Genomic DNA, 26,264 nt, shown 5'->3' with positions numbered 1-26,264 from the left:
ATGGCTAAGTTAATTTGTGTCCAGATAACAAAGGTCCCTTTTTATAACCAAAATATTCTGTTAACTCTCTGGTTTATGGCACATTCTTAAATCATTTTAATCAAAAGCTTATAAAAATAATGGTTATTTATTGTTGATTAAAATATTGTCTGTAAATATTTATTGTCTATATTTATGACATATTAATATCTTGTTTCTTCTGACAACTCTTCTTGGTTTTGCCTTTCCCAAATTTGGAATAAATCTGTTGTCTTTTATACCTTTTAAGCAATTTTTGAGTTTACTGGATGGCTACTACATAATACAAAGATTTGCTCCTTTCTTCTTATAAAGAGAACCATGCTAAAATATTTGACAAATTTTCACGTACAGGTTTGGAAGTCTAGAATCATGGCTTTGAAGTACCTTGCAAACTTTGGTAATATATTTGTCCTAATGTTTGTCTGTATGGCAGTGGCCGAATATATAAACTCTAGAGCCTTAAATGTTGCTGCATATTTGCTGTAAGCTATATAGTTCAACAAATTATCATGAAATAAAGAGTACACAAAGGCATGGTGCATGTAGAGATCAAAAAAACTACCTCAGAAAACCTAATACACAATCATAGCCCATCAAAAAGTGGTACCAATCTGGATTGATCACATCTCAAAGATAATGAGCTAATTTAGGCTGAAAGTGACCAGAAGTGGGGGCACTGAGAAATGAAATTGAAATCAGAATTTGCAAAAGTGTACTATGACTTTTAATACAGATAAATTGTGCCAAACCATAATACAGAGCACAAACTGTCTTGGCTGAAATTGTTTTTTAACACCAGCTCATTCAGAACCACATGTTCTAAGATCATGAACAAAATGATTTAATAGTAACTCCACATAGATTCATATGTTCCAAAGATAAGGATACTGACTGTCCAGTTCCAGCAACCTGCCTAGATTACAAATTCTAATGAGTCATACCCAGGGCTCTGGTGGTCTTTGTACGGGGGTTTTGACATTTCTGTTGCTCAGGAGCCCACATCTACTGAAAATGATCTTTCTCAAACACCAATCTTATGACTTTCTCCTCCTCAACTATACTCAGAACTGTCTCCCTGTCTGCCAATCCATGGTCATTTTTTATATTGTTAAAAACTATACTGAAGGATCAAGACTCACCTCCTTTAAGAAACCTTATAAAGGAAGAAAATTCTGACGCATGCTACAACATGGTTGAAACTTGAGGATATTTTGCTAAGTGAAACAAGGCAGACACAAAAAGACAAATTCTATATGATGACACTCAGATGAGGTACTGAGAGTAACCAAATTCATATAGATAGAAAGTAGAATGGTGGTTGCCACAGGCTGTGGGAGGGAGGAAATGGGGAGCTATGTTTAATGAGTATAGAATTTCAGTTTTGCAAGATAAAAACTGTTCTGGAGATTGGTTGCACAACAATGTGAATGTACTTAAAACTACTGAAGTATACACTTAGAAACAGTTAAGATGATAAATTTTTTGTTATGTGTATTCTACTGTAATTAAAAATGAAAAAAATTAAATGTCACTGATGACCTTGGCAATAACAGTTTCAGGGAATAGTGATGCCTTTAAAAAAGAGGCAAGTCAGGAAGGAAGTATTCCACTCTTCCTGGTAGGAAGGGAAAGATGGTGAGTGAGATTAGGTAATGGTGGAACATCAGGTGGAAATATCCAGAGGAAGTTGTAAATGAAGGCTTGAATTTACAAAAGAGGTTAAGTTTAGGGCTACAGATATGGGAAGTTACCTGCATATATTTGACATGAGAGGAAAACTCTAAGGAAGAATTTAGAGAGAGTGGAAGACACAGCAGAGAACAGCATCCTAGGGGAATATTCCAATTAGGGAATGGGATCAAGAAAAGGAACGATGAGGAAAAAAAGTAGTAATTGGCAGGGCATCAAGAGAGAACAATCATGGAACACCAGGAAAGAGACAGTTTCAAGGTGGTGGGTGAGGAATGCCACTGATGTCAAATGATATAGACAGGTTAAGGAAGATAAATATCAGAGCAGGTTTTAGAGGTTAGGAGGTGAATAGTATACTCAGGAAAGCAGTTTCTGTACTAATGGGGGGCAATAATGAGATTCGGGAGTTTGAGGAGAAAGTGCAGAGTGAGGAAGAAAGCCAGCATGTGCAGACCTCTCTTTCAACAAAGCTGGTAGTGGATAGGAGGTGAATATGCAGTAGCTCAAGGAGGCAAGAAGGTGTTTCAATATAGGTTCTCTTCTGATAGCGGTAATCTTTGTCTTTTTGGATGTGAAAGGAGGATGAGCCACTAGAGAGAAAATAATCAGAGAACATAGAAGACACAGGAAGTAATTTAGAAATCAAAGTTCTGAGGAAGGTGAGAAAAAGTGGGTCTAAAGGTAGAAGTAGAGGAATTGTTCTTAGAAAGAAGTACCTTTTCCTTTTAGATTGGAAGAAAGGAGGATAGCTAAAGGAATGGGGAAATTTTCGAGGTAATGAGATGGGAAGAAGAGGGAGATCTCATCTAGTTCAGTTTGACAAATATATTTATTTTTTACCTTTACTTTTTTCCCATAAAGGTGGTTAGGTCATCTGTCAAGAGTACAAAGTAGGGCTGCTACTGAGGTTTAAAGAGGGTATAGAGTGTATGAATGAACTATCATACTGGAACTGGAAGAATGTACTAGAAAATCAACAAGACAGTTACATCAGAATTACTGAACAACTTTAAGTGCCAGGTTGCCATTAAATGGCAGTAATTTGTAGTTGTTCAGGTAATCATAGTTCTATGAATTTTTTCAGTAATGTTTTTCTGCTTGGGAGCAAAAATGGAGAAAGTGGAGAATGGAGTCATTCACTTTGGGTATTACCACAGTAAGCAAAGGAATAGGTTAAAGGAGTGAAGCTATCTGAAGTGTTATGAAGGCAACTTTAAAGTGGTGAGTCATAGTCCTTAATCTGGACAAGAAGTATAGTGTGGCTAGAAGAAAGTAATGGACTATCTAACCCGATAGGTTTCAGAGATTGCCATTAAAAAGCTGGGGAAATGAAATTTAAGGAAGTGGGAAGCATTGTGGAATAGTGGAAAAAAGTCATTACAGCCAAAAGATTTAGGTGTGAAACCAGGCTTCATCACTTACACAACATATATAATGTTGGGTAAGTTGCTTTGTTTTTGAGCTTCAATTTTCTCTTATGTAAAAAGAAGGATAATTATATTAACCTCATAGTGTTGCTTTAATCATAAAGCACATAGCGGTACTGGTCATAGTAGACACTCAACTTCTTATTCCTTCTCTTATTAGTGGGGACAAAGATTTTAAAGATTCTACTTTTATAATAACAGCTGCTTGTGGCAGCTCCCAAAGAACAGTATATGGAAATTTTAGACAGACTTTATATATCTAAAGTTTAAACTTGTTTGTACAGACATCTGTTATTGAGAGTGGCCAAGAGATTTACAAAAGACAGAATAAAGTAAGGAGAGGCATAGTGGAAATAAATACACTTAGTTCTGTGTATGTGTATGTGTGTGTGCGTGAGAGACAGACAGACAGAGAGAGAGAGAGAGAGGAAGGGAGAGAGGAAGAGACAGGGAAGGAGGGGGTAGGAAGAATGAGAATGAATAGAAATGAATGAATGAGTTATGGAATATGGCAGAAGGTGACTGAAACTAGAAGAAAACTCACCATCTATGGAAGGAATATTTATTGCTAGTACTTTGGGTAACTAGATAACAAGCATACAATCTTGACTTCCTGAAGCTAATGGCAGCTGGCTGACTGATGTCCAGTTTAAAGACCTAAAATTCACCATCTACAGTTTCAAGGGAAACAAAATATTTTATGGAATGGAGCTCATCTTGATTTTTCACTTTCTCTTATCTTCTACCTTGAATTCACTGGCAAATCCTGTTTGTTGATTTTACCTTCAAAATGTATCCTGGATCTGATTACTTCTCACCATCTCCACTACCATTCTGGTCCAAATCTCTTGCTGGAGTATTGCATATCCTTTCCTTTTTTAAATTTATTTTAATTTTTAATTTTAATTTAATTTTGTGTGTGTGTGTGTGTGTGTGTGTCAGGCAATTTTATCAGCATTGGTAATACAGTAGTGAACAAACAATACAAGCTTCAAAGAGGTACAGACAGTAACCACTGCATATCCTTTTAACTGGCCTCCTGGCTTTTCACTTTTTCTCTCCCATATGCCAAGCCATACATATAGAAGCCAGAGTGATCATTTAAAAATTTAAGACATTTTATGTTCCATGCTATGTTTCGCTTCCTCAAAACTGTCCATTTAGAATAAAATGATCATGTTTCTGTTACCTCTCCAACCTCAACTCCTTTTACTTTTCTCCTTTCCCTCTATACTTCAGCCACATTGGCCTCCTTGCTGTTCCTCAAACTTGATAAGCATGTACTCCAGGGCTTTAGTGTTTGTTGTCCCCTCTGCTTGAAACACAGTTCTGCTCACGAGGCATATACCCTCAATGGCTTCAGATTTCCACTCTAATTTCCCCTCATCAGTGTGGCCTGATTAGCCTTTGTAAAACAGAGGACTCTACCTGTCTACCAGTCAGGTCCGGGACAAGAAAACCAAAACTCCTCTAGGTATTTCAAATGGAGGGGGTAGGAGAAGAGAGGATTTAATGCATGGGATTGGTTACAAATGTGTTGGCAGAGTTGGAGAAACAAAAGAAGAAACGTGTATTACTAAAGATCAGTAACTGCAGTCACCATCGTCCCCAGGGCTGTTGGAGGAAAGTGATGTTACTGAGTTGAGGAGATATACTCCTGCTACCTTCTTTCCACCTTCTAATACCATGTTAATGCATCTCAATGGCAAAACCTAACTGGACCACAGCTGGAAAGAGAGTCTGGGAAACTGCTTTCAGGCTTCCAGCTTTATTGTATAGGGGAGAGAACAAAAGAGCTGATGTGGAATAAGTTTCAATAGATAATACCTGGCATATACCTCTTCTGCTAGCATGCTGTATTATCTCACTCGGCTTTTTAAAAATTCATATCATTTACCACTATATGTTTGTTTATTGACTACCTGCCCCCCCACCCCCATCAGAATATAAATTCTGTAAGAGCAGGGGCTTTGTCTGTCCCTCTTGCTGCTGTATCTCCAGGAGTCAGAACACTGCCTGACATCGGTATGGTAGCATACTAAAAGGGGAGGGGTTGTGAGAGAAGACTGCCTCAGTGGAAAGGAGTATTTTATCACTGACATTGTTTAGGATTGCCAGTGTATGGTGATAATAAAGAACAGAATGACTTGTAGTTAGTTTTATTACTGTTTTCGAATTTTCTGCAGACAGTGCTTTCTTTTATGTGAGGGTAAAGCCTTAATAAAACCCTTTTGCCATGTCTAAGGACAAATTTGAACTTGGGTTAACTTTCTAGCTCAGTTCCTCTGGAAATCTGATAAAGAAAAATGTCAGCTTGTTAGTAGGCAACACTTCTTCTGGTAAAATGGTCTCTGATTAGTAACTTGCATATGGAATGGAAGAAATTACAGATGACCTATAAATCCCTAGTGGAAAGCCAAGCTTTGGGCTTCCACGAATGTGGTGACACTTGAAGCTGGGCATATCCCTTGTAGGGACTCTGGAAGTTACCTAAGATTGTTATAAGAAATATTGATTCCTATGTAGGAGATGGTGCTTCTAAGTTGCTGGCTCCCATATTCCCCTAGTAGAATTCTTGTTCCCTTGCACTTAAATGTCACTTGAAGAACAAAGAGAAAAGCTGTTGATGGCTGTATGAACTGCTAAGATGACTGGTCCCACTGAAGAAAGCATGATGCTCCCCTGCTGGATGCTGAGTTTCCTGTTCAGTATCTTTCTAAGTAAGCTGGTTCAAGGTACAGTATATTCATATATTGTTAAGTCTGATGTTTAGTTAAGAGAACCTCTGGTGAGCATTCCAGCGTGTAACAGATGCTTAATAAATATATATTGAACAAATACATGAGGTTGGAAATGTACGACCACAATTAAGTAATTATTGAATGGTATTCTATTACCTAAATTTTAACCTGCATAGTTTGTCGAAATCAACAAATGTCTACAACAGCTGGTCTGTGTTAGTTATTGTTTACAACTCTACCTTCCCAATTCTAAAAGAATTCCTTCATCCTGAATAAGATCATGTAGTCACAAAATACAGAGCAGGCTTTAAATATAGTATACATAGACATCTTGTATGGCATTCTTTGGGTTGGCTAAGGCTACTGTTCTGCTTAGCAATATACCACACTGGATTCAAGAGGTGGCGTATGTGAAGCCATACATATCAGGGGAAATCAGAACTAATACTTAAGGGGAGCTTGTGCTGTGACTGAATAAATTATAGACTTGTCACATTCATAGACAAATGTAATTTCTTTTGGCCTTTCTGAAATAAATGAATACTTTTTTTTCCTTATTATTTTCTGGCTATCTGAGGATCTCAAGCCTCAGGAGAGATACTATGCATTATTTATTACTTTTATCTCTATTTTCCAGTATAGTGCCTGGCATAGAGGTATTCAACAAACATTTGTTGAACTAAACTATATGGTGATAGAGAGTCATAATAATAGCTAACTTTGGATGGGAGTAGGGAGGAATGTCAAACTACATGGAGCCAGAGATTATGGAACTTAGAAGCATTATTCCCTTGGAAAACCATGTTAAGTACAGCAGGCCAGAAAACGTAGGGGAATCTGTCAAAGCTTCTCTAAGGACAATCAAATCTATGGGGGCAGGGAACTAGGACTACAAAATCTTCTTTAGATTCTACCATGTATGTATCATCTCTATTCTCACCCTGTCACTTTTCCCTACTACTAGTAAAGAGTTTTAATAAAGGTTATAAAAGATAGCTTAGGGGCTTCCCTGGTGGTGCAGTGGTTGAGAGTCCACCTGCCGATGCAGGGGACACAGGTTCGTGCCCCAGTCCGGGAAGATCCCACATGCCGCGGAGCGGCTGGGCCCGTGAGCCATGGCCACTGAGCCTGCGCGTCCAGAGCCTGTGCTCTGCAACGGGAGAGGCCACAACAGTGAGAGGCCCGCATACCGCAAAAAAAAAAAAAAAAGATAGCTTAAAAAATACTACCAATGTACTCTGGGGGATAACTGATAATATTAATCCAGGCCTACAAAGTCATTAGGAAGAACATAATACATGTAGCTTAAACAAAGTTGCCTAATAACTAGTTGTCTATTAGTTTGCTCATTGTACTTAGCTTTCCTAAACCCCATGAAGTCACTTAGATGCACAAAGCATATAAATAAATCTCAAATAAGAATAGATCATTAAGTCAACCAGTTTAACAGAAATTTCTTTCTGATGCTAAACATAGTGTCAGTTCGTCCTAGGGATATTAGAATCATCACTTTGTAGATCAATTAAAAAGAATGTTTATTTTGGGTCAGTCAATAGTTTTTGGGAATGACTAGTACACCTATACTGGGAAGTAAGCAAATCTAGAATTCTGATTTACCTCTCCATTAGCAAAACAAAACATTCTTTTCTTTTGCCCTTTCCAAAAGAACTATAACGGTAATAGACCCTTGAAAACATCCATCTCCAAGACCCTAGGAAATTAAAAATAATGGTAGCAACCTCTTTTTAGAGGTTAAAAGAGAAAAAAAAAAACAAAATCCTGTTAATCTGTTTAAAAATAGTATAAGATCTAAAGGAATTACTTAAAAAAATCTCAATAGTTTGATTCTGCTTTTAGGCTTTGAATTTCCAGCGGATTCACTTTTCAATATTCCCAGTTTGACCTTACAGCTTCCAACTGAAGTTTTGTATAACTTAAGCAAACAGGGAACAGGAAGTTTTTCAAGAGTTCTCATAAAAAGACTGACTAAATTCCCCTTCCTAAATCAGGGCTGAAATGACATTTTGACACATTCTGAATAGCATGCTACTAGAGATGCTATCTTTAGAGAAAAAAAAAAACCTCTGATTTTCAAATCCTTCCTGGTGATTAAAGATCGCATGGAATGTTTAGCAAGAAAAGGGGCTAGCCATGGTGTCCTAGTTCGTTGAATTATTTCCCACACAGAGGTGGCCCATCATCTCAGCAGCAGGGTATGCACAATTGATTGTCCCAACAGACTAAGTACTGGGTTTGCACAGTTGAATACCTACAGCTAGCAGTCAACATTCTTTGTTTATATGTACTGAGTGTGTGGAAGGTCATTGGTTGTAATATTTCATTTTAGTAAATGGAAGGGAACATTTCTTAATATGTAATTTCTAGTTCTTCGTTTTCATTTTCTGTACTTGAACTATCCTGAGGCCAATTTATTATTTCCTTGTTATAGAAATGTGGTAAGATCTATAATCCTTAATGTTCTATTTATAACACAGAATACAGAATGTCAGAAATACTTTCATCTGAAAGCCCCACTACCCACCATCTTGCCCCTGCTGTCACCCCCGCCCCACCTCCGCTTTTTTTCCTTACCTCATTCCCTGTTGACATGACTGCAACCACTGGAAACTTATTAACTTCAACCTCTGTGACACCTACAGTTGCCAGAAGACCAATCTCTGAGGGGCCCATGTGGGTTCCTTTGGCCAAAACACATTCCCCTCTTTTAATGTCATGGCCAATGGGTCTGAAAGTCAAAGCAGAACCATAAACAGTATGACTAAGAACAGTATTTTCTCAACTCAGGGGAAACTTTAGTGTTAAAGAAGGAGGACACTCAAGGGGGAAAAGGTGAAGAGATGAGGCAGGACCAGAATACTAAAATGAAGAGATTCTAAAAACTCTATGCTTTTTTAATTAAAAAAATTAAATCACATAACAGAAGACAGAAATAGATTTGTATCTATTGCTGTTAAACAGGAATATGTTACTTCATGTTTGAAAGTTATTTTATAAATTGTTTTGTATCACGTTACAGTCCAAAACACCAATTGCAATCTTTCTTTGATGTAAGGCAAGCATTTATATGAAAATATCTAATGCCATGTCCATAGCTTGTTAGCTTTGTGGTGAGGAGAATAATGCTAATGAGGTTACAGTCATGGAGATAATTTCCATTTAGACCACTTAGGCTGGTCCAGTTCTGTGGCTGTATAGGTCCATTCACTCTTGGCCTGCTGCCACAGGAACTGGAGAAGTATAGCTTTGTTACAAAACGTTGAGCAAATTAGCATTAATAGAATCAGGGCAAACATATTCAATTGTAAGAAAAATCATTTGACAAATATACACTACTAATGGTAAGACCGTAGTCTCATCTTTGTATATAAACAGTAGTACATTATTCCATTATTACTGGCAGTCAATAGAGGAGGGGCTTTCAGCTAATTATATAAATACTCAACTCTGAAAGTATCTGTGTTAATATCAAATTCTGGATTACCAAGGGGGTAGGGATGGGTAATTCTGGATTATCTAGGAGGAGGATTGACTGTGGATTATGTAGGCTCATGATTTTGCCTCCTTCTCATGTTGCTTCTGAATATTTCATTTGCTTTTACCAACTTTACAAAAAAGTAGGGAGGGCAGACATGGGATACAGAATTCAGAAAATTAATTTTGCTACTTGTTAAAAGCCCTGAAAGCTAATGGTTAACTGATTGAGCTGTGAATTTATAATAGCCATGCTCTCCTGAGTTCATGATCATGGCAGAAACAAAAGTTGGCTATACATTCTATATGTTATGAACTTACCTGATATCTTGGCCTGGCCGAGCTTGCACCAGAATTCGTACTTCAAGCTCCTCAGTGCCCTATAATAAGAGCAAATCATGTAATTTCAAACAGAACAATCTAACTGAATTTTGATCAATAGAATTTAGCTACTCAGATGCTTTCATCATCAGATAGGCCCAGAATATATAAAAATATAGAGGAACAGAAAAGCCTTTGCTAAACCCTTTGAACATGATGAATTTCTACCACACGTTCCTGAAAAATCAGGTTTGATGCCAAGGAATGAATGAATGAATAAATAAACAAACAAACATTTTCACTGATTCTCATGCTTTTAAAAAATGTACCAATTCAAATACTGACTCTTACTTTGTAAGCAGCATTCTTTAGGAAAAAAAAAAAAAAAGATGGCTACCCTAATAGATACAGTGAATGTGCATGGAGATAACCTGTCTCTTCTAAATCATGGGTTCAATACTATGCCAAGGTTCCTTGCATACATATCTGCAGGTATTTCTGAAATACTTGCAGAAATTTCAGTGAAGGACTTATAGTTTATCTGGTAGTAGATTTCTATAAATTAATGGTGATCATCATTTTTACATTTATGGACTGTGAATAACATTGTGACACTGGAACTGTGTCTTGTCATCTGGCAGAGTCTGTGGAGGCATGTGTTCTGGATTTCAATGTTCTGCTGGCTTCACTGATGCCAATAAATCTGTTGGACAGTTTTAACAGCAGGGCAATGTGATCTGTGTGCCAAGAGTTGAATTTTATAAGATTTACTTGTGGGAAGGTGATTAAAGAGAAAATCCCCAAATCAAGAAAAGAGGGTGTGTCTCAGCATGGCCAAATTTTACTATATACCCAGCCGAGGAGAATATATATTTGTTATTAATTCTAACTTTAAAAATACAAGATATCTTAAACTTCTCAAAACAAGTAAGATAGCCAGTCATTAAAGCATCAGTTGAAGTTATTCTTTTATTAGTGACTGATCCTCTGGTTTCAATAACTGCCACTAGTTTCAGTGAGATAAAGGCCTACTTAGAACAGAGTCCTGTATTTTAGGCAATAGAGGGGGAACTGACATAAATTTAATGTTTCCAGACTGTAATTTGGCGGCACAGATTTTCCTGAATTATAGAAAACCAGAGCTGAAAGGATCGTTTGGTTTAAATGCTTGGCTTAGTGTAATATTCAAGAACTTGCCCAAGTGTTCTTTGTTTAATTCTTCTCTATTAAAATCTCCTTCACATTTTACCAGAAACTAGTCTTGATGAACAAGTTTCTCAGCTAGAATGATAAGTCAACAGTTAATATCTCTGCTCTTTTATCTTGAGGTAGTTTCTTTCCTTGCTTGCATATGAAATTTCTTGGCTCAAATGTGGCTCAAATTCTGCTGTAATCACAGTAATGATCATAAAAACATCTACTATAACAAAAGGTTTTCAAGCCTAAGGCAGTTCCTTATTTACTATACACTACAATGTAAGGTTCTAACATAACCAAAAAAAATTGTGCTAATCTCATAAACATTGCAGAAAATAGGCATGACTTATAATACCGCCATAGGAATGGAGCCATGAGACCTGGTAATGACATACATCATCAGATTCCCTGATCAGTTCAGTATCTTCCACTTGTACTACTGCATCAGCACCACAGGGGATTGGAGCACCTGTTGTAACCCGCATGACTTGTCCTGGCATTACTGTCTGAGTCGGCTGGAAATACAAACATGCAAGAAAGAGTCGATTTACTTTACTGCTGCAAAGGAAAAGTCTGCAGGAGATGTGACAGTTTTTGAAACAAACCATAAAAGGAAAATCTTACAGTCTTATTCATTTTGGGAAAATGGAATAAAAGTCACAAACAAATATACTTACACCAAAGAGGCTTTCATTTGACTTAAGTAATGACTTATTTAGATGTCTTTCTTGGTGCTCTGCTTTCCTTTTGAAGAACTACCACTTATATTTGCCACTACTGTCTCTCACTCATTGTGAATTTTCTTAATATATGTAAAGCGATTTTACAGTCTTTAAAAAAATACCATGTAATATGATTTTATGAATGACAATTATGAAAAACCATCATGTTGATCATTTACTGAAGTTCTGATGTTTGAGAAATGTAGTATTTTATTAACCAACGTTTTAGTTAAATAAAGGCAAGCCAGAAAAATTATTTTAATTATTACTCTTGAAAATCTTTATAAAATATATTAGTTCACCTTGCAACTAATAATAAAAGTCTAACAAATGTAAATAAACCATTTAAAAATGATTCCAGTGTCTGTAATGATTTGGGTTAAATATTATATCCAAGATTTTTATTGTTTGAGCTCTCATATGAATGGTATGGGAGACTGACTACAGGACCTACCTTGCACACTTCCTCCCAGCACAGGAAAAATCATATTTCTGTCAGCTCCATCTAATAGGTTTGATCTGGCCTCAGAAGAGTCACTTGTCATGGGCCATGATTTAGGGCAGATTTGGGAAAAGGAATGCTTTAAATTTCCCCAAAAAGAAAATTCTGAGATAACATTAATTCCCCAATAAAAATGATATCTTTCCAAAGACATCTGCTTCTTAGGTATTTAAAATTTTAGGTTACAACATGTAAATATTCTTAACACTACTGAACTGTACACTTAAAAATGGTTAAGATGGTACTTTTTATGTTATACATTTTTTACCACATTAAAAAATATTAGGGAATGATTAAGGAAAAATACCCTTCCACTAGATGTACAATCAAAGTAAAACTGGAAATTTATTTGTTAGAAAAGCCTTAAAAAGCTTTTATAGCAATATAAATATATATATATATACACAATATATATATACTATATATATATATTGTTTATAGCAATAATGTTATTGCTATAAACAATTGCAATAAACAATTGTTTATTGCTATAAACAATACCATCAATAGCTAATATTTACTGAATACTCAAGCTATGCTAGGCAGTGTTAGGTGCATTATTATATTCCAGAATATAAGCCTTATAAAGACAGAAATTTTCATTTTCTGTTTGCCTCTCTAGATCACATCGTTATTTTCCTGTGCTGTGGCCCATAAGGCCAACCTCTATGGACTGTTTCAACCAGGTTCCCATCACTCTGGCTTCTGGTTAGGTTCAGCCAATGGGAGGGGCCAACAAGAGATCAGAGGGTAGGAGAGAGAGAGAAGTACAATTTTTATTCCCCTTGCCCTTTCCCTGCTGGGCTGCAGTTTGGTGATGGGTATGCCATTTCTACTACTGATGCCACAGCTCCTATTAGGTGGACCTCTCTCATAGCTATCAATCTCCCAGGTCTAGGTACTACTCTCTCCCTTTGCCCCTTCAAACCTAGAGGAGGTAATGAAATCTCACTGTTGCTAGTACCTGAGTGCTTCACATTCCTTTGTTAGTTTCCCTTAATCCTGTCTATATCTTGGGTAGAGTCATTTCATTAATCTTTAATCACCCTCTTTCCAGACATATTTATTGCTCTATCATCCCAAAGCCTAGAAAGTGTCTGGCACAAAGTTGGTAGTCAATAAATATTTCCAGAATGAATGAATAAGTATGCATGGTCTCATTACCACAACAACTACATGAACCATGTAATCCTTCTTGGCTTACAACTCCGGTATTCTCACTGATTTTCTCCCACAAGTCACTGGAGAAAGGTTCTTGGGATCAAATCTGGCATTGAACTACATACTTTATATCCCCTTATTATGTTATTTGACAAAAAGACATTTCAGGGCTTCCCTGGTGGTGCAGTGGTTGAGAGTCCGCCTGCCGATGCAGGGGGCACGGCTTCGTGCCCCAGTCCAGGAAGGTCTCACATGCAACAGAGCGTCTGGGCCCGTGAGCCATGGCCCCTGAGCCTGCGCGTCCGGAGCCTGTGCTCCGCAATGGGAGAAGCCGCGACAGTGAGAGGCCCGCGTACCGCAAGAAAAACAAAACAAAACACATTTCAGGCTTATTTGGAATTGTTACATTCTAATGTAATTTTCTACCAAGATAATGCATAGAATTTAAAAAAAAGCTTGGGGCTCAATGTATTAATTTTTTTTAATTTTTAGTTTTGGCTGCATTGCGTCTTTGTTGCGGTGCGTGGGCTTCTCATTGCAGTGGCTTCTCTTGTTGTGGAGCATGGGCTCTAGGCACGTAGGCTTCAGTAGTTGCAGCACGTGGGCTCAGTAGTTGTGGCTAGCAGGCTCTAGAGTGCAGGCTCAGTAGTTGTGGGGCGTGGGCTTAGTTGCTCTGCGGCATGTGGGATCCCCCTGGACCAGGGCTCGAACCCATGTCCCCTGCATTGGCAGGTGGATTCTTAAGCACTGCGCTACTGGGCAAGTCCTCAATGCATTAATTTTTTTTCAACCCCAGATACTACTTATTATCTGGTGCATCTCTTAATTCACTAAACATGACCATTTTGCAGTGCAGTGATTTCTGATGAAAAGCATTAATGTTTTGATATATGTGTTTTTTAGTAGAGGTGCTAATGTCAAAACTATCTTCTGAGACTGTGCAATAAAAATATTTAATGTAGGTCTAAAGAAGCCCTTTTATTCCCCTGAAAGTGCCTTTTTGGCTAAGGCAGAAAGTGATTCCCAAAGTGAGTTTCAGGGTAGTTGCTTCTTAAGCTGATGTGTGTTAGCCTGGAGCCCTCCCTCAATTTAGTCTGATTCAATGTACCATATTATGTAAATTTACTTTAAGCTTTACTGTGGCTATACCTGTAATTTTCTCTGCTTCTTGGCTTAAACCAACTTTAAAGAAGTGTTTCTGTGTGGCTGCTAAATAAAAAATTTGGCTCCTCTCCAAAACCAGTAATTCTAAATGGTAGGTGAAGGATTCCCACCAGCTCACTTATATTAAATCTAATGTAAAAGATATTACTGGATATATAAAGACATTTATATATCTACTTAGAGTAGACATATAAACTGGAATTGAATTGAATCAATTGGAAAAACTCTAGCAATAAATGAAGTACTTCCTTTAGATTGTTAAGACTACCAACTCTTTTATTTTTATTGATATAGGTACCTTATATACTTTATATAAAGTAAAAACTACAAAAATCTTGATTTTTCCTTAATAGAGATATTGAGTTGGATTTTTTGAACTTTGTCCAATGATAGCACTTTATAATTACACAACTGAAACTGAAAGTGTCCAATGCTAACCAATAGGACCAAACTATAAGTGATTTAAGTTTAAGTATTTTGGTACACCAATAAACCATGTTGTAAATAACTGTCTCAGTGTATGCAATGGTCCCCTAGTGCTCAAGTGTATTTACTTTCAATAAGTGAGCAATTTGGCTCTTGCAAGATCCCTGAGATTGCTGTAAAGAGTGTATGTATATGATACATCAGTTATAGATAAAGTACATCACAGGTAACTTGAGGAAAAACCCTGTTTTCTTATATAGTTTTGATCTTTTTTCCCATCAAAATTTTATGAGAACTTACAAGAAGTTGGCAATTTTTTAATTTCACAACTCTTCTTGTGCTCCTTGTTATCAGTTGGAAGTCTTAACTAGTAAATAAAGTTTAAGGGTCCATAAGGCTCTTAACAATCTGCTACCTATGCCTAAGTATTCTAGGCTGTAACTACCACAAACTATTTGCAATTTCCTAATACCATGCAATTTTTCAAACACCACTGGGTCTTGACTTATACTGTTCTTTCTGCTTGGAATGTTCCTTTTTCATTTCTGTTTCTGTTTTTGTAAAACTCTCTTAGGCCCAGCTCCAATGTCATCTGCCTAGCCCTTCTAGGACAAAATGCTCAACCTCTCTATTGTGCTCCATAGCACATGACTGAGAGCATTAGTTTAACACTTAATATATTGTATTATATTTAGTTGTTTATACTCTGTCTCCTCCACTATATGTAAACTGTTAAGAGTAGTAATCATGTATTAATCTATTTTATATTCCTAGAACCTAGCACAGTGCTTCTTGGTACAGACAGTAGGTATGTTTGATAAATATTGGATAGACTCAGTTGAAGATCAGAGAAGTACTCCTTGAATAATTGATATTTTGGGGCTTTGTTTAAAAAAATGGATGCTTTGTATGCCCATTGCTGATGGATACACATACTAAGAGGTCAAGTAAGTTATGAGGTCATAATGAAAGTTATTTATAAAAAAGCGACCTAGGTCTAGTTGTTCTTTTTGTCAGGAAAACAGTCATGAAGAGCAAAACCAGCCTGTGCACAGCATGGACAAGGATCTAATTACTACAGGGCCAGGCTTAGCTTCAGAGACCTGTACACAGTACTCCTCAATGCTTGGATGTAGAGGTGAGGCAGCTAGGGTTACCACCATTGGCACCATCCTTCTCCTATATACTTCCTCAACCCCTCTCTATTTTTAGCACATATGGGAGTACATGTTAAGGTGTGGGATATAGCTTTTGCTCAAACTGCCCTATTTATTTATTTATTTCCTCCTTTATTTTATTTATTTATTTATTTTTTGCAGTACGCGGGCCTCTCACTATTGTGGCCTCTCCCGTTGCAGAGCACAGGCTCCGGACGCGCAGGCTCAGCGGCCATGGCTCACGGGCCCAGCCGCTTCGTGGCATGTGGGATCTTCCCGGACCGGGTCACGAACCCGTGTCCCCTGCATCGGCAGGCGGACTCTCAACCACTGCGCCACCAGGGAAGCCCCCGTCCTTTATTTTTATATAATCCTTATGAGTGTTTGGTGGTAGCAGAAAAGTGCGTTGGTCTTCCCTTTGCCTCTAGTCAATAAGGAAGGTGCTCTTTTAACCAACTTTCAAAACTCACTGGATTAACATATGTTCTCTATTTCCTATTGAACGTAATGATGCCTACAGACACTTTGTTTGAAACTGTTAGACTCTTCTCTTGTACACCTAAGATTCAACCGAGTTTGCTCCCAAACTTGTTTGTACCAGTTTGTGGCAATAGTTGCTACTGAATTAAGTTATTTAAATAAATATTACATAAACCAATGATATATGAGTGTAAAAGGAGTTATTTTTTTCCTATAAAAATTAAGTTAAACCTTTGGAAAAACTCATTTAAAAAAGGCTGCTAAAAAGAACTGATGTCAAATTAGGTATGGGTGAAGCAACTGTAAAAAAAATTATAAAAGTGTAATAAAAATCTAGAAGGATTGTATACTTAGATACTTTGCAAAGGCCTTAAATTTTTTTCTACTTTAAAGAAACTAAAACTTGAAATCACATATAATGCCTTTTGGGTATAAGAGAAGTTCAAATAGCAGATACTTATTAAAAGAAAAGCCTTAGGGCTTCCCTGGTGGTGCAGTGGTTGAGAGGCCACCTGCCAATGCAGAGGAGCGGGTTCGTGCCCCGGTCCGGGAAGATCCCACATGTCGCAGTGTGACTAGGCCCGTGAGCCATGGCTGCTGAGCCTGCGCGTCCGGAGCCTGTGCTCCGCAACGGGAGAGGCCACAACAGTGAGAGGCCCGCATACTGCAAAAAAAAGAAAAAAAAAAGCCTAGCTCTCCATCAAATTACTGACAAATAAATGTTCATTTATTTAACTTACATTTATATTTATTTTAAAAGTAAAAGATAATTTCCCACTTGTAACTTATTTCCAATTAAATGACCAATTACTGGTATCCAAAGCATTAATTAAGAGGACTTCTGTTGTACTTCGACCATGGCCCATTAGTGCTTCGATTCTATTAAGAAATACCTGTTCTCTGGTTAGCTCCCTGATGAGAAAAATTAATCAAAATGATTAGCTAGAAAGATTAAATAATCTGCTTCTTCTAAATTTCCCTGTATGTAACACGAGTCGGGGAAAACTCTGCAAAGACCACTTAGAAATTTTAGCTCTATTCAAACATTAATGTTTATACCAGAAGAAAGATTCATCCAATCACAGGGCTGGAAAATGCTTGTGGGGCATGTCGTCTGAGACATACCAGTAACATCATGCTGTATATTAATAGATGCAGATTCTTTCAGTTAAGAAATAATTCATTTGGTTCTTTCTCATGGGAACCATCCTTTCATCTCTTTGATAACCTGTCTAATCCTTCTCTAAGATTTCCATTACAACAATGGCAGAAGTCTAGAATTAGAAGCCCAAAGTCCATGAAACTAAAATCTTTAGGGCCTTTCAGGCTTATGAATCTCACCTGTTCACCAGCTTGGGATTCCCCAATGATGAAACGATCTCCTGGGCCATCAGCAGCTGTGAGATGAACAGAACCAAGAACAATCATCAGAATGGACCTATAGCAAAGAATAAGAACCTAGTGTTGGAATTCTAAAACTTGACTCAAATGATCAGATAAGGCTTCAGGAAAGTGGAATACTTTTCTGATCTCCTAGTTTAGAAAAGGGCTTTGTTATTACTAGTTTGATCTTCGGTATCCACAACTCACAAGAACCAACAGAAGTGGTCCAGATTGTGCCTTTTCTTGGTGTCTCTGGAGATAGTTTTCTTGTTGTTCCATAATTTCCACTCTTGCACTTTTTAATAGGAAGTTCTTTTAGCCTATCATCCTAAATAAATGGGTATGTATGCGTTATACGTGTGTACACACTCATGAAGACATATGTATGAAGTAGCAAGTGAAGTAGGAAGAACATATATTCTTTTCTTCATTTGACACTTGAAGGAAATGAGTTACAGAATGAAGAAACTCAGGTAGAAAAGGTTCAGTACCTTTAACGAGTTCTGGCTAGTGGTAGAGCTAGGACTAAAACCCCAGTCCCTGAATTTCCAATACAGTATTTTTTTTTTTGTGATGGATCAAAATTCTGTTTCTAAATCAAAATACACAGGCAGTGCTGCATCACAATTCCCATTGACTGTTTATTTTTAAATTGAAAGAAACACTTTCAGACTTGAGACGGAAAAAACTTCTCATCCAATTTTTTTCTATATACAGTATAGTAATGGCTGGATGAAAAAATATTCCTGGAGATAAATGTATTCAAAAGGGTTTTCTTCACATACAATTGGATTTCAGACCAATACTATTGGCAAGGCAATGCATACCTAATGAGTTTCATGATCATGACCATTATCTCCTTGTAATCAGCATACAGCAAGGGTTTGGGGGCACATACACAGCAAAGATAACACTATTTATATGAATATTTTAATCATATTTGCAGTCATGTTGATAAATAATAAAAAGTATTTTCCCTCTTTTAGAGAGGATATATAAAATTTATTGTTTCTTGGACTTCCCTGGCGGCGCAATGGTTAAGAATCCACCTGCCAATGTAGGGGATGCAGGTTCGAGCCCTCGTCCAGGAAGAGCCCACATACTGTGGAGCGGCTAAGCCCAGTGTGCCATCACTACTGAGTCTGTGCTCTGGAGCCCGTGAGGCACAACTACTGAAGCCCGTGCGCCTAGAGCCTGTGCTCGGCAACAAGAGAAGCCACTGCAATGAGGAGCCTATGCACCGCAAGGAAGAGTAGCCCCCGCTCGTTGCAACTACAGAAAAGCCCGCGCACAGCAACAAAGACCCAAAGCAGCCAAAAATAAATAAATAAATAAATAAATTTAAAAAAGAAAGAAAGCCAGATATAAGAGAATCCATGTAGCCTGATTACATTTATTTTTTTAAAAAATTATTGTTTCTTTATGTGACTACAAAGTAGTATTTTTTCTGAAGCCTTATATATACAATACCGTTTATAATAAGTCACTATTTTGCACAGCTGGCTTTGGTTAACCTGATGTGAAGAGGAACAAAAATTAACATTGGGTGCCTTCTACTTACTAGATGTTGTATCTTGTGCTTTTTAGACATTGTCTCAGTTAATAAATTCTTGGCTTTCTGGTGTTCTTTTGGAATGCTATTGTATTTTCAGTGTTCACTTGTAAGAAAGAGAATACTGTAGTTTTCCTGCAATGGTATTCTTATGCTGCTTTCATGGGTTCTTTTTTCTTTCCTCTTTTTTTTTTTAATGAAACAATTTAGAACAGACATAGAAATCACTGCTTCAACAATTATCAACATTTTACCAATTTTGTTTCATCTGCCCCCACACTTATTTTTGCAGTATTTTAAAGTTAATCATAATGTTCTTACTGTAGAAAATTAAAAAGTCAATTATCTTTCAGAGTTCTGTACTAACTGCATCTCAAAACTGAATAAACTTAGTTTTGATTATTTCTCTGCTAGAGATATTACCAGCTTTCCACCTCCCATAAGCAACCTAGATGTTTTCTCTTTTTACTTCTTGCTCAAGGGAAAATTAGCATGGTTTTAGAGTAAAAGCTGAATCTGAATCCTGGTTCTGCCTATTATTAGCCTCAGGACGTTCAGCAAATTACTAAAACTTTCTCTAACCTTCAGTTTGCTTGTTGATAAAAATGGGAATAACCATACTTTAAAAATAATACCTTTTAAGGCTTTTTATTCCTTTCATTCATTCACTAAATTTCTACTGAGGTCTTCTGTGCTCTTAGTGTTATATTAGATGCTGGGACAGAGTAGAGAGTAAAACTAGATATTGTTTCTATTCTAATGCAGTGTCAGTCTGTTGCAATGTTTTTCAAACTCTAGATCACAAATAGAGGTGGGCTGTAAAATCATCTTGTAAAGAAAAAGAACATAAAATATATCTCATCACACATGGTAAAGGTGAAAATTGTGTCAAGAAACTTATTTTTGTTTATATATATGCATGCATATATATTTATATGCATTGTATATGTTATATATGTATGTGTATATCATTGGTTTGTGATGTCTAATGTATTAATGTGTGTCTTTCTATGGGTGTGGTGAAAACAAAACTCTTAAAGCCACCGATGTGAGGGAGATAGATATTAATCAAATAGTCACATTAACAAACATATAAATTTGTATATAAATACAAATTAAGAAAACCATTCTAAAGGAAAGGAACACGGTTTTATGAGAGCATACACTGAAAGTACCTGAACTACACTGGAGGGTCAGGGAAAGACACCCTGATAAAAGCATTTATGATTTGAATATGAAGGATGAGGAAGAGCTAAGTAGGCAAAAATATGTGGGGATGGGGGAGAGGGAGAGGGAAAAGGAGAAGGAGAGATGGGGTGAGGGGAAGAGGGAGAGATGGGGAGAGAGGGAGAGATGGAGGGAGAGGGAGAGAGACAGAGAGGAAATGAAAATGCTTCATCTATAGATATTCACCTAAAGAAAACAGTATGTGTAAAGGCTCTGGTTCACGTCCTCCCTCTATCCTATAGTCTAGCTATTCTCAGGAGTACCTTAGAATACCAAGATGACTCATATTTCAGCTCCATAACATATGCTACTCTCACTGCTTGGAGTGTCCTTTTCTTCTCCCTGCCTTCTGGTTAAAGACTTCTTAGCTTTTAAGACTCAGCTCAAGTGTCACCTTCTCTAGGAAGTCATATCTGACTTCCTTTCCCTCAAGAGTCACCTACTTCTTCTTTTGTTTCCACAGTGTATTCCTAAAATAATTCTAATTATGGCTTCCTAATGTATTTGTAACCATTTGGTTATTTGTCTCAGGGAAATTCCTAGTACCTGCTGAATAATAGGTATTCAATAAATGTTCAATATACGAAGTATTCGAAAGTTCAAGAAACGAATGAGTGTGGCTCCTAAGAATCTTTGTAGAAAGATGCATGCATGAATGAAAAATAAATAATATTTTCCACTGCAAAATGCTGTATTTTGAATGCCTTCCATTTTCTGCTGGTTCATGTATATTGTTTTCTTCAAAATACGAGTCAACATTCACCATCTTTAGAATGTTCAGAAAGACTGCTCTGCTTAATTCTATATAACTTAGATTATGTCTAGCATAGTGCCTAGTTCATCACTGATGCTCAGTAAATATTTGATAAAACAAAGAAATCAATTTGGCACTTCCATAATACTTAGGTGGGAAGTTTGTAAACTGTCTTATACACATTAGTATTGTGCTTTGTAAATTTTCTTAAATAATTTTATAAATGTGTGGTAGGTAGGGATCACTTCCTTTATTTCTTTTTTGAAACCCTCTGCTCTTCAGTCTTCCTCTTGTCTCCTGTTCCCCACACATGCAAATATACATACACTCAAAATGCTCATATCAGTGTTCTGCACAAATGCTCCAAACAAATGTCATTATATAATGAGTGGCTAGAGATAATCCGGGGCAAGGTTGATATAGAGTTTCAGGGAGGCCAACAACTGAAAGAGCCTTTAAATGATTCTAAGAAGAAAGATGCTTTGTTGCCAAGGAAGGTACACTGACTGGGGAGAGAATATATCTCACTTTAACTATGTTCTCCACTTTGCTCTGAAAATTTCCACCTGGGAAACATGCTAGATAAGGAAGGCTTAGTCAACCAACATTATAGAAAGTCCCTGGTACCAACGGAGGAGTCATTTTTACCATTTCCCTTATAACAGTGCTTCTCAACCCTTAATGTGCATAGAAATCACCTGGAGATCTTAAAATACAGATTCTGATTCAGTAGGTCTGGGACAGGCCCTGAGGTTCTACGTTTCTAACAAGCTGATGCTTATGCAGCTGGTTCATGGACTACCCCTTCTGAGGAGCAGAGTACTGTAAGATTGAACGGAATACAGACAAATTCAGACTAAGAGAAAACTTAAGAAATAAAAAATCAGTGAACTACAACAGAAGTCCTGATTTTACATCAACACCAAGGCTAACTATTTATTATAAAGACAGAAAAGTAACGATCAATCTACCTAACTTACCGATATTTATTTTAAAATATCTATTAAAGAGACAGGTAAAAGAAAAGTTGCCATTTTCAAGATGAATTCTACCAGCTTGGGTGGGAGGGGGCAGAAGTGGAGGTACAGTGGCAGATGAAGCTAAAGCTTGGAAAGAAATTAAGTAAGCCACAGTACGCCATTAGAAAAGATGGATGGATTCCAAGGATTTCTGTAAAGGCTTAGACTCTTTCCCCCCACTAATTCTGGCATTTCTATTAATAAGTTTTCTTTTCTGTTTTGTAACTGTAGAATTTAATTTGAAGGAAGAGATAAAAGCAATACAAACCAAATCCTAACAGCAAATGCACTGTATAATGCTTAATGCTAGACCCTGAAACTGCTCCCACTTCCACTTTTTTAATGTCCAGAAAACACTTTTAGTCTTTATTTGAAGATTTCTGATTATATCATTTGATATAAAATTGATACCATTAGATAACTATTCATTGTGGCAATGTATAGAAAATCCTCAAGCCATTTGCCCTAGAATTATCCCTCATTTTCATTTTCCAGCCATGTGGGAGCTCTCTTTAAATCTCTTGAAATCCTTTATAGCTATTCACTTATTTTCAATAACAAAAGCCTCATCGTTTCCATGTTAGGACTGAATAAACAGAGGCCATAGACAGCATAACTTTCAGAGGTCCTAGGCACCTCTATTCTTCAATAGAGGAATAAGGCAGAAGGACTAATATTCTGTTTATCTCTAATTATAGAACCAAACTGTCTAAGACTGGATGATAGGCAACAGGGTAATAGTATTGATATTTATGTGTATACTAAAATTAACATTGTAGCATGAGTTTGGAGTGGTGGCAAGGGTAGGTGACAAGACTAGCACAACAGGATTAATACTTGCTGCAGTTATACTGAGGGATTAAATCAGGTGAGTTGTTTGGAATTTTAAATCTGCTGCCTGGAAAGCAGGGAGCAAGGAGTAGAACAGATGAATGAGAAGGCATTCTGTATTCTTTACCATCATCTTCCAGGAGAAAAATGCCCATATATTGTTAGTATTGAGAAAAGATATATTATTTCCTTAAATACATTATTTTAAGCTTTTGGGGATTAACTTAAATTAATTATTCAAAATTATCTCTCTGCTCACATGAGTAATACTCCTATATCATAAGGCTTTCTTTTTCATCCAAAGTGTCCTACAGTGGAAGGCCACTGGCTGTCAAATGAGTTGGAAAACCAGCTATGGCCAAACAGGATTTAAATGGACAAAACAGAAACTCTAAAACATTACTTTTGTGACAGAATAAGAAATAGCTCAAAATCAAAAAGGTTATACCAAATTTTAGTATGCATTTTAATACACTGGAAGGAAGTACAACAAAATGTTAATAGTAGCTAGACAGTGAGATGATGGGTTAAAATGTTCTTTTTGATTTTCTGTATTTTCCATAAGCATGTATTTAATCAGAATGTATAAAAGAAAAAGCTTTAATATTTACTTAACCTAAATGGCAAGGATTTCTCTTAATATAATTTTCCAGAATTGTTTGTTGCACATGGTTCTCAAAATAATTACTGGCTTGTTTATAATTTTCCCTTTTCTTAAATAATCCCAAAACTAATTCTGAAGTGATAAGTCTTTCAAATTGAACATTTTCAAGAGAGTGAATTTGGTATTCTGAGATATTTTTACCTTTATTAACATCTAAGAAGCAATTGTGAGACAATGGGCACCCACATCTCTATAGGAGCGTGTGAATGCATCAAGAAGGTGGTTGACTTAATCAGTGTGAAGGGAGAAATAACTCCTCAAAAATACGAATAAAACTATTGTATTGCTTCTATCTGGTAAATGCTACTTTCATTTTCTTTTCTCTTCTTTCATCATTCAAATTCATTCCCTCCTGAATGTAGTTTTAGGTTTATTAGTTCACATCATCATCACTTGATTCCTATCTTCTTTATACTCTATTCTTTCTTATTTTTTAAAAGCTGTTCCTATTTCTTTAGCTATTTGTTACTGTCTTGATTTTTCAACCCACATACCTTAAAGCAAGTGATCCTCCAACTGGTTTGGAGTTTTATCCCACATGTTTCTGAAGGATACTGGCTAATGCTTAGTGATCCAGAGCAAGTTAGCAATCTCTTTACACCTAGAGGGTTAGCAATGCTCACAGGTGCCACTGGTTATTACTGGAAGGCCTAAGGCAAAGGCAGAGGAGAAGAAAAACAAGGAGAATAAAGGGAGTGGGGAGAAAGGAGTGGGAGTAAAGGAAGAAGGGGTGGAGAGAAGAAGGTATACAAAGTAGAGAGGTAGAGAGCCACAACAATAGCCTCAAGGATATTCTTTACCAAAACACTGCCTGGGGTTGGTATTATAACACAGAAAAGACTAAGACCATGCCTTTTTGTTCACTGATGACTTCTGCTGCCTTAATTATGTTGATCATAATTAACCAGTCATTCCTACTTTGAAATTTAACCATATCCATGATGGTTATCTGTTATGTCTCTGTTATACATTCCACATCTTAGAGAACTAGCAATGTTTCACAGGAAAGAAATAATGTGAATTAGCTGCATGGTGGATTATCTGTTGAACATTTTATACCGTGAGATGTCATTTTAAATGTTTGTGTGTGTGTGTGTGTGCTTGCGTATGTGTGTGAAATAACTAAAAACACCACCACTCTAAAACAAAATAAATGATATTCTAAATGGTAATTTTATATATAAATTTCTTTGATAGAATCTACAGTTGCAGAAAGGCTCTTTCCTGGCTCACATGGGCTAACTAGAAAAGCTAAAAGCAATAGTTTCTTTTTATTGAGCTGCCGCTACCTCATCTAAAAATCACAGAACAACTTTCTGTTTCAGAATAATTCTGCCTAATATAATTTATTTTCTCACTTTCTCTTACTTTACATTACCGAGAATATAAAAAATAGACTTTCTTGTCCTTTTGGTGTTTCATCTGCTGTAGTTGTTTGTTCTACTCTGGAAGTAAGAATTCATCATTTCACAGCAATCCAATATGGCTACCAATTATAAGTTCAAACCGAATTTACATTTTAGAGGGAATAAGAAACAAGAGCCAGTGAGGCTATCAGAAGACTAAAATAAATTTCTTTCTGGATAATATTCATTATAATAAACACTATAGAAGAAATGAATTTGGAAGAGAAAACATAGGAGGCATTGGGGATTTGTTATTTATATTTTCAGAAATACTCTAATTTGTGAGATAGAGCTGAATGAGGTGCATTTAAGACAGTTTCCTGAGAAAGAATACACTAGTAGGAATTAATCTCTCCACCATTTTATGAGAATAACAGTTTAGATAAATGTTATCCTTTTTTCAGAGATGGTTTAAGAAAATGTGATAATTATAATAAAAAAATAAAAAAAAATAATAGTAATAATAGGTACTATTATTATACATTAAAAAAACGATTGAGTGCTTTTTTGGTGTGTGTGTGTTTGCCATATACTTTAAGGCCTTCTACAGTCTCACTTAATTCTCACAATAACCTGTTGGGATAAATACTGTTTTAATTATCACCATTTTATAGATGAGGAAACCAAGCCTCAAAAAGTTTAAGTGATTTGCTCAAACTTACATAGATGGAACTGGTGCTAGAACCCAGATCACTCTTACTTTGTTATCACTCACTTTTTTATCACTCAAAGTCCATAATCTTTTTTTTTTTTTTTTTTTTTTTTTTTTTTTTTTTTGCGGTATGCGGACCTCTCACTGCTGTGGCCTCTCCCATTGTGGAGCACAGGCTCCGGACGCGCAGGTTCAGCGGCCATGGCTCACGGGCCCAGCCACTCCGCGGTATGTGGGATCTTCCCGGACCGGGGCACGAACCCGTGTCCCGTG

The 26,264-nt window shown here is 36.7% G+C and overlaps 1 protein-coding gene across 15 annotated transcripts in view; it reads right to left on the bottom strand.

Annotated features, from left to right (window-relative positions):
- The window catches only part of GPHN (gephyrin), a 623,627-nt gene that overhangs the window by 75,634 nt on the left and 521,729 nt on the right, over window positions 1–26,264 (bottom strand). For 8 of the 15 annotated variants that reach the window (XM_060294926.2, XM_030855274.2, XM_030855276.2 and 5 more), the window contains 4 exons: window positions 17,845–17,900; window positions 11,287–11,406; window positions 9,695–9,753; window positions 8,474–8,627 (listed from right to left, as the gene is read on the bottom strand). In XM_060294926.2, coding sequence (XP_060150909.1) covers window positions 8,474–8,627; window positions 9,695–9,753; window positions 11,287–11,406; window positions 17,845–17,900 — 389 coding nt within the window. Of the gene's footprint in view, window positions 1–8,473; window positions 8,628–9,694; window positions 9,754–11,271; window positions 11,407–17,844; window positions 17,901–26,264 lie in introns of all 15 variants that reach the window. The other 7 variants (XM_060294925.1, XM_030855270.2, XM_060294927.1 and 4 more) reach the window with 1 other exon arrangement.

Source organism: Globicephala melas, chromosome 2 (assembly GCF_963455315.2).
Source record: "Globicephala melas chromosome 2, mGloMel1.2, whole genome shotgun sequence".
Lineage (NCBI taxonomy): Eukaryota > Metazoa > Chordata > Mammalia > Artiodactyla > Delphinidae > Globicephala > Globicephala melas.
Note: the sequence above shows the minus strand (reverse complement) of the source record. Positions and strands in the feature narration are given on the sequence as shown.